At 56.8% G+C, this 14,166-nt stretch overlaps 2 protein-coding genes across 2 annotated transcripts in view; one reads left to right on the top strand and one right to left on the bottom strand.

The window, feature by feature from the left end:
* The first annotated feature begins 226 nt into the window (after positions 1-226).
* Positions 227-11,175, top strand: Prickle3 (prickle homolog 3). The gene is made up of 9 exons (XM_005411332.2): positions 227-376; positions 1,766-1,851; positions 2,838-3,021; positions 5,843-5,956; positions 7,029-7,166; positions 7,938-8,141; positions 8,234-8,420; positions 9,117-9,422; positions 10,333-11,175. The coding sequence occupies exons 1-9, from the start codon at positions 335-337 to the stop codon at positions 10,920-10,922; spliced, it is 1,851 nt and encodes a 616-aa protein (XP_005411389.1). The 5' UTR covers positions 227-334; the 3' UTR covers positions 10,923-11,175.
* Positions 11,172-14,166, bottom strand: part of Plp2 (proteolipid protein 2 (colonic epithelium-enriched)) — a gene marked incomplete at its 5' end in the record, with an annotated part of 3,825 nt that continues 830 nt past the window's right edge. The window contains 4 exon segments of the mRNA XM_005411327.2: positions 11,172-11,575; positions 11,772-11,862; positions 12,344-12,439; positions 12,537-12,689. Of these exon segments, the coding sequence (XP_005411384.1) occupies positions 11,553-11,575; positions 11,772-11,862; positions 12,344-12,439; positions 12,537-12,689 (363 nt within the window). The 3' untranslated portion in view covers positions 11,172-11,552.

Here is a 14,166-nt window from a genome sequence, read left to right as displayed (position 1 = left end):
CCAGGCCCCCGCACCTCCACACGCACACACAACACCTCCTCCACCGCAGCCTTCGAGCCCGAGAGGCTACGCAGCACGTTGGGACAGTGGAGGTCCTGCCTCTGGGCGCCCCGCGCCTGCCGCGCCGAGAGAATGGGGCGCTCCTGGCGCTGGCAGCTCACCCTTAGGCAGGGGTGGCACGCGGGGAGCACAGGCCCAGGGGCGGGCCCCGCCGGACGCGCTCCTCCCACGCGGGTGTCAGGTTTACGGAACACAGCTCCCGGGCCGGACGCGCGGTGGCCTGGCGGATTCCATTCGCCTGACCCGGCCTGGCTTGACCCTGTCTGGACGCGCCATGTTCGCGCGTGGATCCCGGAGACGCCGCTCCGGGCGTGTGGTGAGCACGACTCAGCGCAGCGGTGGGGATCGGGTAAACTGAGGAGGTCCAGGCGAGGGGGCACAGGGATAGCGAGGAGGAGCGTCGCAGGCCGGGAATCCCCATCCCCAGCTTTCCCGGGCCTGACGCTGGAGCTGCTAGAGGTGTAAGGTTGAAGATGTAAGATAGATATGATGGTCCGAGCTCCCTAATCACCTCCTGGAACAATTTGTTTGCTTGTTTGTTTGTTTGTTTGTTTGAGACAGGGTCTCTGTAGTTCAGGGTGGCCTTGAACTCACTGTGTAACTCCAGGCTGGCCTTGAACTCATGGCAATCGTCCTGTCTCAGCCGCCCCAAGTGCTGGGATCACAGGCAGGCACCACCACCATGCCTGGCTTCCCGAAACATTTTAGCAGCACCCTTGGAACCTGGTGGGCTCCCCTTTCCTGTGAATTATGGGAGGGGATTGTGAGGGCCAAAAAGACTAGGTCTCTGGGTATTGAGATGAGCAGGGACCTCCTGAGTTTCTGAGGTAAGGGACCCCCATATCTTGGGGGAACATAATGTGAGTGGAGGTGTCCTACACTCCTGGGGTGCACAATGCTTATGCGTATGGTCAAGGGGCTGGGATTTGGGGTAACGGGGCTTACAAGTTTCCACCTGAGTCTGAGAGCTTTTGACTTCCTAGATAGGAGGGGGTTCTTCTTGGAAGGGAGTCTTTGACCAGCAATTGTGGGGTCTGGGTTTTGGTGGTTCAGAGAATTGAACACGGTAGTCCTAAGATATGAGGGGTAAATGCCAAGGTCTCAGTGCGGAGGTTTCCGAGTGGAGCAGAAGCCTCCTAAGATCCTAGGGGAGGGTCTTCGGCTCTTTAGGTAAGAGGGAATGCAGCCGCAGTTTCGGGGAGGGGTTCTTTGCCTTCTGAAGGGAAGAGCGGGGTTCTTGTGGTGATCCCAAGGAAGGGTGGGATCTCAGACCCCTACCCAGGGCAATCGAGTGCTGCTGGCTTCCTGGGTGGAGATGAGACCTGATGAGGTCTGAGGGGATGCCTCGATTAGGGACTCTGCTCTGGAGGGATACTCTGATGCTGGAGGAGGTATTTGAGCCCCGAGGAACTGAAGGCTGGCCAGAGGTGTGCGAGGCTGGAGGAGGGGGAAGCAGCCCAAGGAGGGCAATTCCCTGAAAGGGGGACAATACGGGGGGGGGGGGGTAGCCTCAGATGCCCCGCCTCTGGCTCGGTTGTGCCCCTCCCCCCGCACCCCAGGCGCTGTCCCAGCCTGCCCAGCGCTGCCCTGGTAGGGCAGGCCCCAGCGTGCGGTTGCGGGCCTGGGAGTGGAGGAGCGAGCGTTGACTTCTCCCTCCCTGCTCCGGCGCCTTGCCCGGCCCTGCGTCCGCCCCCACCCACTACAGCCTCCAGAGGCGGAGGACCCAGACCGGGGCCAGCCTTGCAACTCCTGCAGAGAGCAGTGCCCAGGCTTCCTGCTGCACGGGTGGAGGTAAGAGACACACCCAAAGCCTCCCCTTTGTCAGAGCGCCGCCTTTGGGGGGAAACGCCTGGAGGCTCAGGACACGCTCCCTGGCCGGAGCTCCCGGGATGGACCTCGGTGGGGAAGAAAAAAGAGCCTTAAACTCCGCTGCGGAACCCCGCCCCCTGACGCTTACCTGGAGTTGTTTCCAGGAGGGCTCCACCCACTACAGAGCCGCACCCGTCCGCCCGAAGCTGGAGTCCCATCCCTAGGGAGATGCTCCTCCCCCAGCCTCCTCCTTAGGCTCAGGCCCAGTGTCCTATTGCTACTGGATCCCTGCACCCAGAAGCTCGTAAAAGACCTCAGAGAGAGCCCTCAGTCCCACAGGATCACCACTCCCAACACACAAGTCAGAGCCTCATCGGTTTCCCTGCAAAGCGCAGAGCCTTTCCTGAGGGAAAGCTCCTAACCTCCACGCTCTGTCTCAGAGTCCCACCCTCTCAGGCCCGCTGCCCAGAGAGTCTGACACAAGCCCCAAAGCTGGCAGGTTAAGGCATGTCCTCGAGACCCCACAGTCCCACCCATTCATATCCCGAAGCCCAGGCTCCTGGTCCACACCCCAGTTTCTTTTTTTTGTTGTTGGTTTTTTTTTTTTTTTGGTTGTTTTCTTTTGTTTTCTGGTACCAGGAATCGAACTCACAACCTTGCGCTTGCCAGGCAGGCACTGTGCCGCTGAGCTAATCCCAGCCCCACACACCCCAGTTTACTCAGCCCCTGCTTTACAGCTCTGCCGTCAACCAGAAGCTGAGCCCCTCACAGCCAGTGCCCTAATCTGCACAGCCTGGCTAGAGACCCAACAGCCAGACCTTGGCTCAGCCCACGGTCAGCCCTAGCCCCAGGTGCAGAGCCCTGTAATCTGTGTGTCCCGCCTTTCAACCAGATTTGGCCTGCTGAGGGAGCCGGGTGGGTCCGGATAAGCAACTCCTTAGTAATTGACCTACCGTCTCGCCCCGAAGAAAGATCTGCCAACACTGCAAATGCCCGCGGGAGGAGCATGCAGTGCACACGGTGCCTGTGGACCTGGAGCGCATCATGTGTCGCCTAATCTCGGACTTCCAGCGCCACTCCATCTCTGACGACGACTCGGGCTGTGCATCGGAAGAGTATGCCTGGGTGCCCCCGGGCCTTAAGCCTGAGCAGGTGACCAAAGGCCAGCCACCCACTATCATTCTCCAGTGGGCACACATGCAGCCACACGCACACATACAAAACATTTCCAGTGTCCTAACGCTTCTTCATAGAGGGGTAGTCACCCCACCGCACCTCACAAAGAATCCTGAGTGATCACCGACCTGTTCATCCACCCCAGTCCTATCCTACATGACTATTCGTTCATTCAGTCATTCATTCAGTCATCCATTCATTCATTCAACAAATAGTTATTGAGCATTTTCCGCATGTCAAACACTGTTTTAGGCACTGAGGACACAGCAGTAAACAAAACAAAATAAACTATAGTCCCACATGGAGGTTGATTCCTTTTTTTTTTTTTTTTTTGAGACGGGGTCTCCCTATGTAGTTCAGGATGGTCTTGAACTCCCTATGGCATCTAGGCTGGCCTCAAACTCCCAGAGATCCCCCTGCCTCAGCCTTCTTCTTCTTTTTTTTTTTTTTTTTTTTTTGTCTTTTTGAGACAGGGTCTCCCTATGCAGTTTAGGCTGGCCTTGAGCTCACTTTGTAGTCCAGGCTAGCCTCGAACTCCCAACGATCCTCCTGCCTCAGCCTCCTGAGTGCTGGGATTACAGGCATGTGCCATCATACCCAGCAAGAGGCTGATTCCAGAAAGAGTAACAGCCAATAAACAAACCTGTAGATATAATTTGCGTTTGATATCCTTGGGGAGTTACTTCTAGGACCCCCTACAGATAACCAAATCCATCTGGGCATGGTAGTGCACTCCTGTAGTGCCAGCACTCTGGAAGCTGAGGCAAGGAAGATTGCCATGAGTTCAAGGCCAGCCTGGGCTACACAGTGAGCCAAGACCAGCGTGAACTACATAGTAAGACCCTGTCTCAAAAAAAAAACAAACTGAGTGTGGTGGCACACAACTATAATCCCAGCACTCAGGAGGCTGAGGCAGGAGGATCACTGTGAGTTCAAGGCCAGCCTGGGCTACATAAGTGAATTCAAGGCCAGCCTGAACTGCATAGTAAGATCCTGTCTCAGCAAAAAAAAAAAAAAAAGCAGGGAAAGGAAGAAGAGAGAGAGAGAGAGAGACAAAGGCTGGAATTGTATGTAGAGTGCCCAGGTAAGCTTCTGTGGGAATTCCCTGTCTGAGCTGCCCTGAAGGAACTGAAGAAGTGGGCCTGGCAGATATCTAAGGTTAGAATGATCCAGGCAGATGAGTAGCAATGCCAGGCCCAGAGGGAGGAGTGTGCTTGTCACATGTGTGAAGAAAAGTGAGGAGGCCAGTACAACTACAGCAGTGTGACAGGGAGCAGTTGGACATGAGGTCAGAGAGGTGGCAGGGCCATGGAGAGGACTTGGACACAGAATGAAGGGGAGGTCGCACAAAGGACATGAGCAGAGCAGGGAAGCGGTTTGTCCTGTGATTTTTTTTTTTAAATCTTTTTGAGACAGGGTCTCACTATGCAGTTTAGACTGGCCTTGAGCTCACTTTGTAGCCCAGGCTGGCCTCAAACTTGAAGCAATCCTCCTGCCTCAGCCTTCTGAGTGCTGGGATTATAGGCGTGCACCACCACGCCTGGCTGTACTGTGATTTAACAGGAGGGTCTGCAGCTGCTGTGTCAGGCGGTAGGAATGAGGGAGAGAGCTAGGAGAACAGTGAGGAGGCTACGCAGTGGTCCAGGTGACTGGGAATGGTGCTGTGTACGTAGTAGGACCCACTGTGGGGTGCATATATTGTGATGCTGAGGATGGACCGTGCAGGGCCAGTGCTCTACCACTGAGCCACACCACCAGCCCCAATTCTGGCTGTAATGTGAAAGCAGAGCCCAGATTTGCTTGTGAAGGTGAGAGAAAGACCACTGAAATGCGACCCTGAGAGCGGTAGATGGAGTCACTAGTGCAGCAAAGGCCAAGGCAAGAGCAAGGTGAAGAGAGTAAGAGCCGTGAGTCCGGTTCTGGCCGCCTGGAGCTCCAGGTGTCCCTTAGATCTCCAAGTAACCTCTCAAAGAAGTGCCGGGCCGGAGCTACGCATTTTTGGCTCCTTACCCGATAGCTATAAACAGCCATGAGGTTGGATGCAGTTCCCAAGGAGGTGAACGGAGACAGGGCAGACGACCAAGGACGAGCTCTAGGGCCTTCCCACATTCAGAGGGAACCGCCAACAAGATAGGGAGGCCCTATAGCTTCACGGCAGGAGGAGCCTGGCTGGAGCAGCGTGGAGAGCGGTGCAGTGCACTTGAGTGCTCACAGCTCTTTGGAGATCTGCGTGAAGGGAAGGAGAAAAGTGCAGCAGGGCCAGAGGAGCAGGGCAGGTCAAGACATGAGGAAAGCTGGGCACAGCTGCACAAGCCTGCGTCCCAGCTACTCAAGGAGCCTAGGCAGGAGGATCAGGAGTGCGTTCAAGGCCACCCTGGGAAATTTAGCGAGACCCTGTCTCAAAAAATAAAAGGGGTGGAGATAAACCAGGCGTGGTGGCAAGGCCTGTAATCCCAACACTCAGGGAGGCTGAGGCAGGAGCACTGCAAGTTCAAGCCCAGCCTGGGGAATTTAGCGACTTAGTGAGACCCTTTCTCAAAATAAAAAATCTAACAAGGGCTGGGGATGTAGCTCCATGTGAAGACCCTGGGCACAACCCACAGTACCAAGGGCAGGGAGACAAGGGACAAGACGTGGAGCAGTACTCAACATGTTTGGGAGCTTTAGGCAGGAGAGGGAGGGAGTCAGAAGTTCCCTTTGATGACTTTAATTTTTGCAGAGAAGCAGAGAGACCCACATCACTGCCTCCCAGCTCACCCCCAATCTCAGTTTTCTCCCACTCATCATGTCCTCCCAGGTATACCAGTTTTTCAGCTGCCTTCCCGAGGACAAGGTCCCCTATGTGAACAGTCCTGGAGAAAAATACAGGATCAAACAACTGCTGCACCAGCTGCCTCCACACGACAGTGAGGTGAGAAGAAGGGCCTGAGGGAGGCTGAGGCTGGAGGACAACAAGTTCAAAGTCTTACCTTGGCAACTTAGGGAGACCATGTTCCCCCCCCAAAAAAAAAAATGACTGCCGAGAATGGTGGAGCACCCCTGTAATCCCAGCACTCTGGAGGCTGAGGCAGGAGGATTGCCTAGAGGTTGAGGCCACCCTGGTGTACATAGGGAGTTCAAGGCCAGCCTGAGCTACACAGTAAGACCCTATCTCAAAAAACAATTTTTTTGGTAAAAAGTAAATAAAAGCCAGGCGTGGTGGCGCACGCCTGTAATCCCAGCACTTGGGAGGCTGAGGCAGGAGGATCGTTGCAAGTTGGAGACCAGCCTGGGCTACAAAGTGAGCTCAAGTTCAGCCTGAACTGCATAGTGGGACTCTGTCTCAAAAAGACAATAAATAAATAAATAAATATAAATAAATAAAAAGTAAATAAAAAAGAAGCTGGGCTAGCATTGCATGCCTGGAATTCCAGCACTCTAGGAAGCAAAGGCAGGAGCATCAAAAGTTTGAGGCCAGCCTGGACAATTTAGCAAGACTTGTCTTAAAATTTTTAAAGGGTAGCCAGGCATGATGGCACACACCTATAATCCCAGCACTCGGGAGAATGAGGCAGGAGGATCACTGTAAGTTTGAGACAGCCTGGGCTACAAAGTGAGCTCAAGGACAGCCTGAACTGCATAGTGAGACCCTGTCTCAAAAAGACAAAAAAAAGAAATTTAAAAGGGCTAGGCACACATCTCAGTGGGAAGGCCCTGTGTTCAATCCTTAACAGCACAAAAGAAGGACAGGAAGGCAAGCCAGGTACATTCACAAATGCAAGGCAGCTAGAGAGAAACAGGTTAGAGGAACAAAAGTGGGCTGAACTGAGGTGAGAGGCCTAGACAGCCAGGGAAACAGCAAGTGACATTCCTTGACAAAATCACGGCAGAGTGCTAGAAGAAGAGGTGAGGGGCAGTTATTTCAGCAGGAGGCACCACCTCTACGGAGGCCTAGAGTAAACCTTGGGAGTGGATGAAGTCTGGAAGACCCCTACTTCCCCCAGGCGCAGTACTGCACAGCATTGGAAGAGGAGGAGAAGAAAGAGCTCAGAGCCTTCAGCCAGCAGCGGAAGCGGGAGAATCTGGGGCGAGGCACCGTGCGCATCTTCCCAGTGACTATCACTGGGGCCATCTGTGAGGAGGTGAGTGAGGAGGGTCTGTGTGAGCGAAGACCCAGGCCCGCCACGCAAAGCCCAGGCTCCCATTGGTTGGCTGGCTGTGTGTCTAGCGCCCCCTAGTGGACTGGACCTGTTCCTGGATCCTAATGTTGGGTGCAGTTTGTCTCAAAGGAAACCTGGGTGTATCTTCCCTGGATTTCCTCCCCTCCATGCAGGGGACCCGGGCATGGGCTCTTTGGTCCTTCTGTGGTCAGGACTTGTCCTTAGGAACTGATCCACCGGCTGGAGGTGTGGCTTAATGGTAGATTCCCTGCTTAGCATGTGCAAAGCCCTGGGTTCCATCCCCACACCAAAAACAAAAGTGACCCGCAGCAGCAGCCTGTCTTCCGGGCTGAATGGTCGGTGGAATTTGTTTCCCAGTCCCTCCCTAGCGTGTAGGTTCTGTCCTTAGAACACAATATTTGCTAAGGCCTGTGGCTGAGGTCCTGCTGGGTGGTGACTGTGTCTACAGCTCCCCACGGGGGCCAGCCTGCCTCTATGTCTGCTGTAGCCCTCTGTGGACGTGGCTTACCTTTAAGGCCACTCACGACGGGTAGGACCTGTCTCTGTGGTTTCTCCCATGAGTAGGGCCGGTGTCCAATCACCCCCTGTAGGTGGGAACTGTCTCGACGGTACCCTGTAGGTGGGGCCACTCACGACGGTTCACCATGGGAAGACTCACATGTGAAATACCCAGCTGACCCCATCAGTGTGACCATCTTGGTGATGGTGACAGTGTCTCTCGTCACTTGGCAGTGCGGGAAGCAGATCGGAGGTGGGGACATTGCGGTGTTTGCGAGCCGTGCGGGCCTGGGCGCCTGTTGGCACCCACAGTGCTTTGTGTGCACCACATGCCGCGAGCTGCTGGTCGACCTCATCTACTTCTATCATGCTGGCAAGGTCTACTGTGGGCGTCACCACGCCGAGCGCCTGCGCCCACGCTGCCAAGCCTGTGATGAGGTGTGTGCCTCTCTGCCCAGGGGTGGGAGTGGAGGGGAGGCAGGGCCAGGGTCTGGCCCTTCTGACAGCCGTCGGTGGCCTGCACCCTCCAGATCATCTTCTCCCCGGAGTGCACAGAGGCCGAGGGCCGGCACTGGCACATGGGTCACTTCTGCTGCTTCGAGTGTGAAGCGTCGCTAGGAGGGCAGCGATATGTCATGCGTCAGAGCCGCCCCCACTGCTGCGCCTGCTACGAGGCCCGCCACGCCGAGTACTGTGATGGCTGCGGGGAGCACATCGGTGGGTGAACACTACGGGGCTGGACGGAGGGGTACAGCCACGTCCCGCAGGAGCCGCCTGGCCTCCAGGCTTCCAGGCTCATCTCCCACCGCACTCTGTCTTTGAAGGCCAGGTGGAGCACCAGAGGCCTGTGCCCTTCACTGCAAGTCCCGCTCCCGGCTCTGACATTCTTTGTAAACCCCACCCGCACTTTAGGCTACCACTACACTCCTACCCTCCGGCCAGGCGTGCTAGAAGCCTCGCTCTACGGCCTTGACCTCTGTGCTAGGCTCCACCAGCTTAGGTTTCGGCATCCCACCCGCACCCAGACCCTGCCCCTACACCCGGCCGCTGCTTCAGCCCAGCCTTCCACTCACCTTCCACCTGAAGCTGCCTCCCCGAAACGTCTAAGCCCGCCCACATCTGAGTCCAGTGCTCACCTCCACTGCTGGAGGGGCCTCGGGAAAGAAAGGGAGGAGGGACTGGGAGACATTTACCAGCCAGTCTCCAGGAGAAGGGGATGAGGGATCATGGGTGAAGCCCACACCTCAAGCTTCCAGCTTTGTCCGGAGAAGAGCCCCATTCCACAAGGGGGAAGCAAATTCGGGTACCTGACCTCAGTTTCCTCACTTCTGCCTAAGAAAGGCCTGATTTAGGAGGGGTGCGGAGTCTGCCTGGCGGTTTTGCCTCAGTTTACCCCCGCGTTGGTCCCTGCAGGTCTGGACCAGGGCCAGATGGCTTACGAGGGCCAGCACTGGCACGCCTCAGACCGCTGCTTCTGCTGCAGTCGTTGCGGTCGAGCCCTGCTGGGCCGCCCCTTCCTGCCCCGCCGCGGCCTAATCTTCTGCTCTCGAGCTTGCAGCCTCGGGTCGGAGCCCATGGCCCCGGCCCCCAGGCCAGGCCGCCGCAGCTGGAGCGCAGGCACTGTCACTGCCCCACTCGCAGCCTCCACAGCCTTTTTCACTGCTGTGGAGGGGACGTCCGAGACAGCCACCAAAGGCACCTGCACGGAGGCCGCGCCAGGTGAGACTCACCAGCCAGGTCCCCGCCCCCCTCCACGCGACCCCTCACGGACCGCAGCGGGCCCCGCCTCCTCCCCCACCACATTCCAGGCCTACTCTCCAGCCCAACTGCCTCTGCCCTGGGAATCCTGGTCCGCGGCTCCCTCCCGCACAGGGCCCTACCCTTATCTCAACTCCGCCAGAGCCCTTTTCGCTTCTTTCATTCAACCCAGTCACCCTCCACCCTCTTCACCCAGGCCCCGCCCCCCTTTCTGTGGCAAACCAAATCTGCTCCAGCTCAGGCCACGCCCTTTCACCAAAATCACTTCCTCATTCCCAGGCCACGCCCTATGCACCAACCCCGCCTCAGGTACCTCTGCCTTACTTCCTATCCTCTCTCCAATCAGTATCTTGCACCAGGCCTCAAAAACTCCCAGCTCTGCCGGGCGTGATGGCGCATGCCTGTGACCCCAGCACTTGGGAGGCTGAGGCAAAAGGATTATTGAGAGTTCGAGGCCAGCCTAGGCCTCAAAGTGAGCTCAAGGCCAGCCTGAACTGCATAGGCAGACCCTGTCTCGAGAAGACAAAAAAAAACCTCCCAGCTCCAGCTGGGCGGGGCGTGGGGGTGCACACCTGTAATCCCAGCACTCGGAGGGCTAAGACAGGAGGGTTGCCACAAGTTCAAGGCCATCCTGGCTACATAGTGAATTCAGGGGCAGCCTGAACTATACAGCAAGACCCTGTCTCAAAGAAACAAAAGAAAAAAGAAAAAAACCTCCCAGTTCCTCCGCCTCTCCCTGCCCATTTCTGACACCTACCACCAAGTCCCTAGTCCTAGTGGGGGAAAGCAGGCCTTTCCTCAGGTCTCGCAGGAGAGGGCAGCCCGGAGGAGCAGATACAGGGAGTCAGTCGCTCCCTCTCTTTTTTCCCAGCTGTAGGCCCTGAGGAGCCTTCCCACTTCCTGAGAGGGGCCCCCCACCGCCACTCCATGCCCGAGCTGGGGCTCCGAAATGCTCCAGAACTTCCCCTGGAATCTCCTGGGCAACCGGACCTGCACCAGGAAGATAGTGCCTTTGGTCGCCAGAGCACCCCACGTGTCAGCTTCCGAGACCCACTTGTGTCTGAGGGAGGTCCACGGCGGACCCTGAGTGCACCCCCAGCCTGGCGCCGCAGGCCACGCAGTCCCCCACCCAGAGCCTCCAGCCGCCGCCACAGGAGACATCGCAGACACCACCACCACCATCACTGCCACTCTGGCAGACATGGCCGCCATCGATGTGACTTGGCATCAGGGTCAGACTCCGGCTCTTGCTCCAGCTCACCCTCCAGTCTCAGTTCTGAGTCCTCTGAGGACGATGGCTTCTTCCTAGGGGAACGGATCCCAATGCCCCCACACCTGTGCAGGCCCAGGGCCCCTCAGGGTGCTGCAACTGAGACCAACGCCACAGCCCTGCAGCTCCCCGGGGACTCTCGGCTAGGGCTGCCTCGCCAGGCCCGAGACAAGAACTGCATCGTGGCTTGAAAGCAGACAGCCCTAGAGGGGGCTCCGTTCTCCAGTCCGCACATGATGGCCTCCCCACCGGAAAAGAAGTCCTAAGTCCCCTTCCTTCCTTCCTCCCTCTTTCCTGTTTGTATCGCTGAAGTAATTTAATGTGTAAAACAGGCCTGGCTTCTTTGCCTCCTGGCTCCAGCTGCCCCCTCCCCCTAACACCGCCTCCTGATGCTTGAGATCTATCCACCTTTGGTCACAGGATTAATTTATTCATTCTCATAGATTTTAGCAATCTGTTTATTATTTATTTTCCACTCCAGAGAACCACCCTCCACACTGAGGAGGTCACTTTCCTCGGGTTACCGGGTGGAGCTCAGAGCTCACAGTCTGAAATTGGAGGCACTCCCCTCCCTTTCTGTGGCTTAGGCAGGGGTGTGGGCCCACAAAAGACTGATGTCCGCTTTGGGATGCTGGAGAAGGGAGACCTAGCCACTCCCATAGAGGTGACCACACCCAGGAGGGTTGCTTGGCAAGCTGGCAGACAAAATTCTCCCAATAAAGGCACTTTTACCTCAGTAAGGGGCTGGGAGTGTTGTGGGGATGGGGAGTTTTCTCAGTGGAGGAGTTCTTTGCAGGTTGCAGAGAAAAATGAGAGTTCGCCTACACTGGGCCATCTGTAGGGTCTGCAGGAGGAAAAGAGAGAAAGCATTGACTCAATCTATATGTCCATCTTACAGACAGGAATGCTGAGGCTTATGGTATTTACTGGTGCAAAACCCCTAAGTACCAGTAAGGGATGGAGCTGGCATTCACACCTTTCCTTGGGAGATCCCTTTCTCTTTGTACTCTGCTGTCTCAACAACACCCGTACACACTTACCAGTGGGGGCTGCTGTATGTCTTTGCTGTCGAAGTGGGAAGGTGAAATAGGCATCATAGCCGAACAGCAGCGTAGCAATTAAGCCCAGTACCTGGGGGTGTAGGTGGGAGTGAGGGGGTGGCTTAGGTGGTTGGCCTAGTCTGCCTTTTACCTCCGTAGCCACCAGCTCAGGGGATTGGCCTATGCAGGACGGTGACTCCAGCCCCAGACTGCAAAGTCCGAGGGCCACGAGGAGAGGCCAGGAGGCTGGATTCTGCCCCACCTTCCCCCAGCACTTCTCAACACAGGGCAGGCACGTGGTGGCCCCACACGGAGGGGACACACCACACTACAGCTGTGACAAAGTTGAAGCAGATGCTGTCCTAGTGTGTTCCCACAAGCCCGTGTCTGACAAGGGACAGCCCCTATAGCAAATGATCTTGGGAGATAAACCATGGTGGGAAGCCAGACCTCCCCTCCTGACAGGCCTGGGAGCAAGTGTGACTACTTTGTGCCAGAAGCAGCGACAGAAATGGCCCCTGGTCCTCCAACCCTTCTCCCCTGTAGTTCAGAGCTGTCACCACAGCCTTTACCCCTGCAGTGATTTTGGAGCTGTTTCCTCTCTCAACGAGGACAAAAATGGAGGTGATCAGGTAGAGGATCGCCGCTATGAGGGTTCGGAAGAAATCCTGTGAGGCGTTGGGAGAAGGGTGAGTCAGGCTCCAGAGTCCCCCAGGCAATCCCAACTGCCCAGGCCCCTGCCCACTGCTGGTCCCCCCTCCTCACACTCCAGGGCCAGTTGATGAACGGCATCTTGGTATGCAGATCACACATGTAGATGACAAAGAAGACAGCAGCAAGGACCATCTCAATCACCGACAGGGAGGAGTACCCTGACGTTGAGGCACTGAAGCAAATCAGAATCACCAGGCACAGTATCTGAAAGGGTGACAAGGGAAGGGAACCTCCATCAGCTCTGAGGACTGAGGGGATTGTTTTTTCATTTTAATTTTTGTGGTGCTAGGGATCAACCAGGGCCTTGTGCATGCAAGGCAAGAACTCTACCACTGAGCCACATCCCCAGCCTGAGGGGATTGGTTTCAATTAGAGGAAGAGAATCCGAAACACAGATGGCTACCAGAAAAAAAAATGCAAACCACTTCTCAGAGCTGGGGGTGTAGCTCAGTGATAGAGTGCTTGCCTACACGTGCAAGGGCCTGAGTTTGATGCCCACCACCAGGGGAAAAATCTTCTCAAACGCCTACCAAGACTGGGGAAATGACATACAGTAATTGCTAAACACAATACTTTTTGTGTGCTGCTGCGCTCCAAGCACTGTTCTAATAACTTTATAAGTACTGATTCGCTCAGTCATCACAACAAATTAATGAGCTAGTATCTCTATTTCACAGATGAAAAAAGTGAGTAAGAAAGGCTGAGTGTAAACTGGGCGTGGTGGTGCACGCCTGTAATCCCAGCACTCGGGAGACCGAGGCAGGAGATTCGCCACGAGTTCGAGGTCAGCCTGGGGTACATAAGCAAGTTTAAACTCAGCCTGCACTACATAGTGAGACCCTGTCTCAACCCGCTCCCCGCTAAAAAAAAAAGAAAGGCTGAGTGGCCGGGCGTGGTGGGGCAGGCCTGGGCTACACAGTGAATTCAAGGCCAGCCTGACTCCAAAAAACAAACAACAAAAAGAAAAAAGAAAAATTAAGTGGCTTGCCCAGGGTCACCTAGCAAGTAAGAAGCTGAGCTGGGGGCCTTGGCTTCCCCTTTCCCTTGTAGGACAGGCGCGGCCAGACGCGGCTAGGTGTGCGGGAGCGCCACTGGCCTAGGCTTCGAAGCCTGGAGGGGGCGGGACGTGCGGTTCCCCCAGCAACCCCTTTGGGAAGCGGCGAGAGTGACACCGGAGGGGCAGGACTCCGTTAAAGGCGCCGCACCTCTTTCACAAGTGACTCAAAGGTAGCGCCCACTTTTAGGGGGGCGGGCAACCAAGGTTCCCCAGCCGCCCGAAGAGCTACGGACCTTCTGCACGGTGCCAAAAGGGCAAGGAAGAAGTGACGACGGGTGGGGCGCCCTACCCCGCGGGCAAGAGCGTCGGCCCCACCCCAACAGGCGCCGCCTCTGGGCGCACGGCCAGCCCGCCCGCCAGTGCCCAGGCCGCGCCACGCCCTGCCACGGGAGGCCCCCACCTCCCAGCGCCCGGACTCCCGCCTGCGCCCACCGAGGCGCCCACGCGGGCTTCCCCACCGAGCACCCCAGGAGTTGGGGTCCTCGCCTCAGCCGCGCGCCACCCGCCCTCACCCTCTCCCCAAGCCCCACCGACTGCCCCCGCGCCCGCAGTTCCAACCTCCTCCACCGCCAGCCCGCGCACCTGAGCGCCACTGTCCGGCGCCAGCCCGCGTGCCCGCCTCCC

This window comes from Chinchilla lanigera, unplaced genomic scaffold (genome assembly GCF_000276665.1).
Source record: "Chinchilla lanigera isolate Chin_1 unplaced genomic scaffold, ChiLan1.0 scaffold00142, whole genome shotgun sequence".
NCBI classification, from domain to species: domain Eukaryota; kingdom Metazoa; phylum Chordata; class Mammalia; order Rodentia; family Chinchillidae; genus Chinchilla; species Chinchilla lanigera.
The sequence above is the reverse complement of the archived record's forward strand: the minus strand, read 5'-3'. Positions and strand labels throughout refer to the sequence as shown.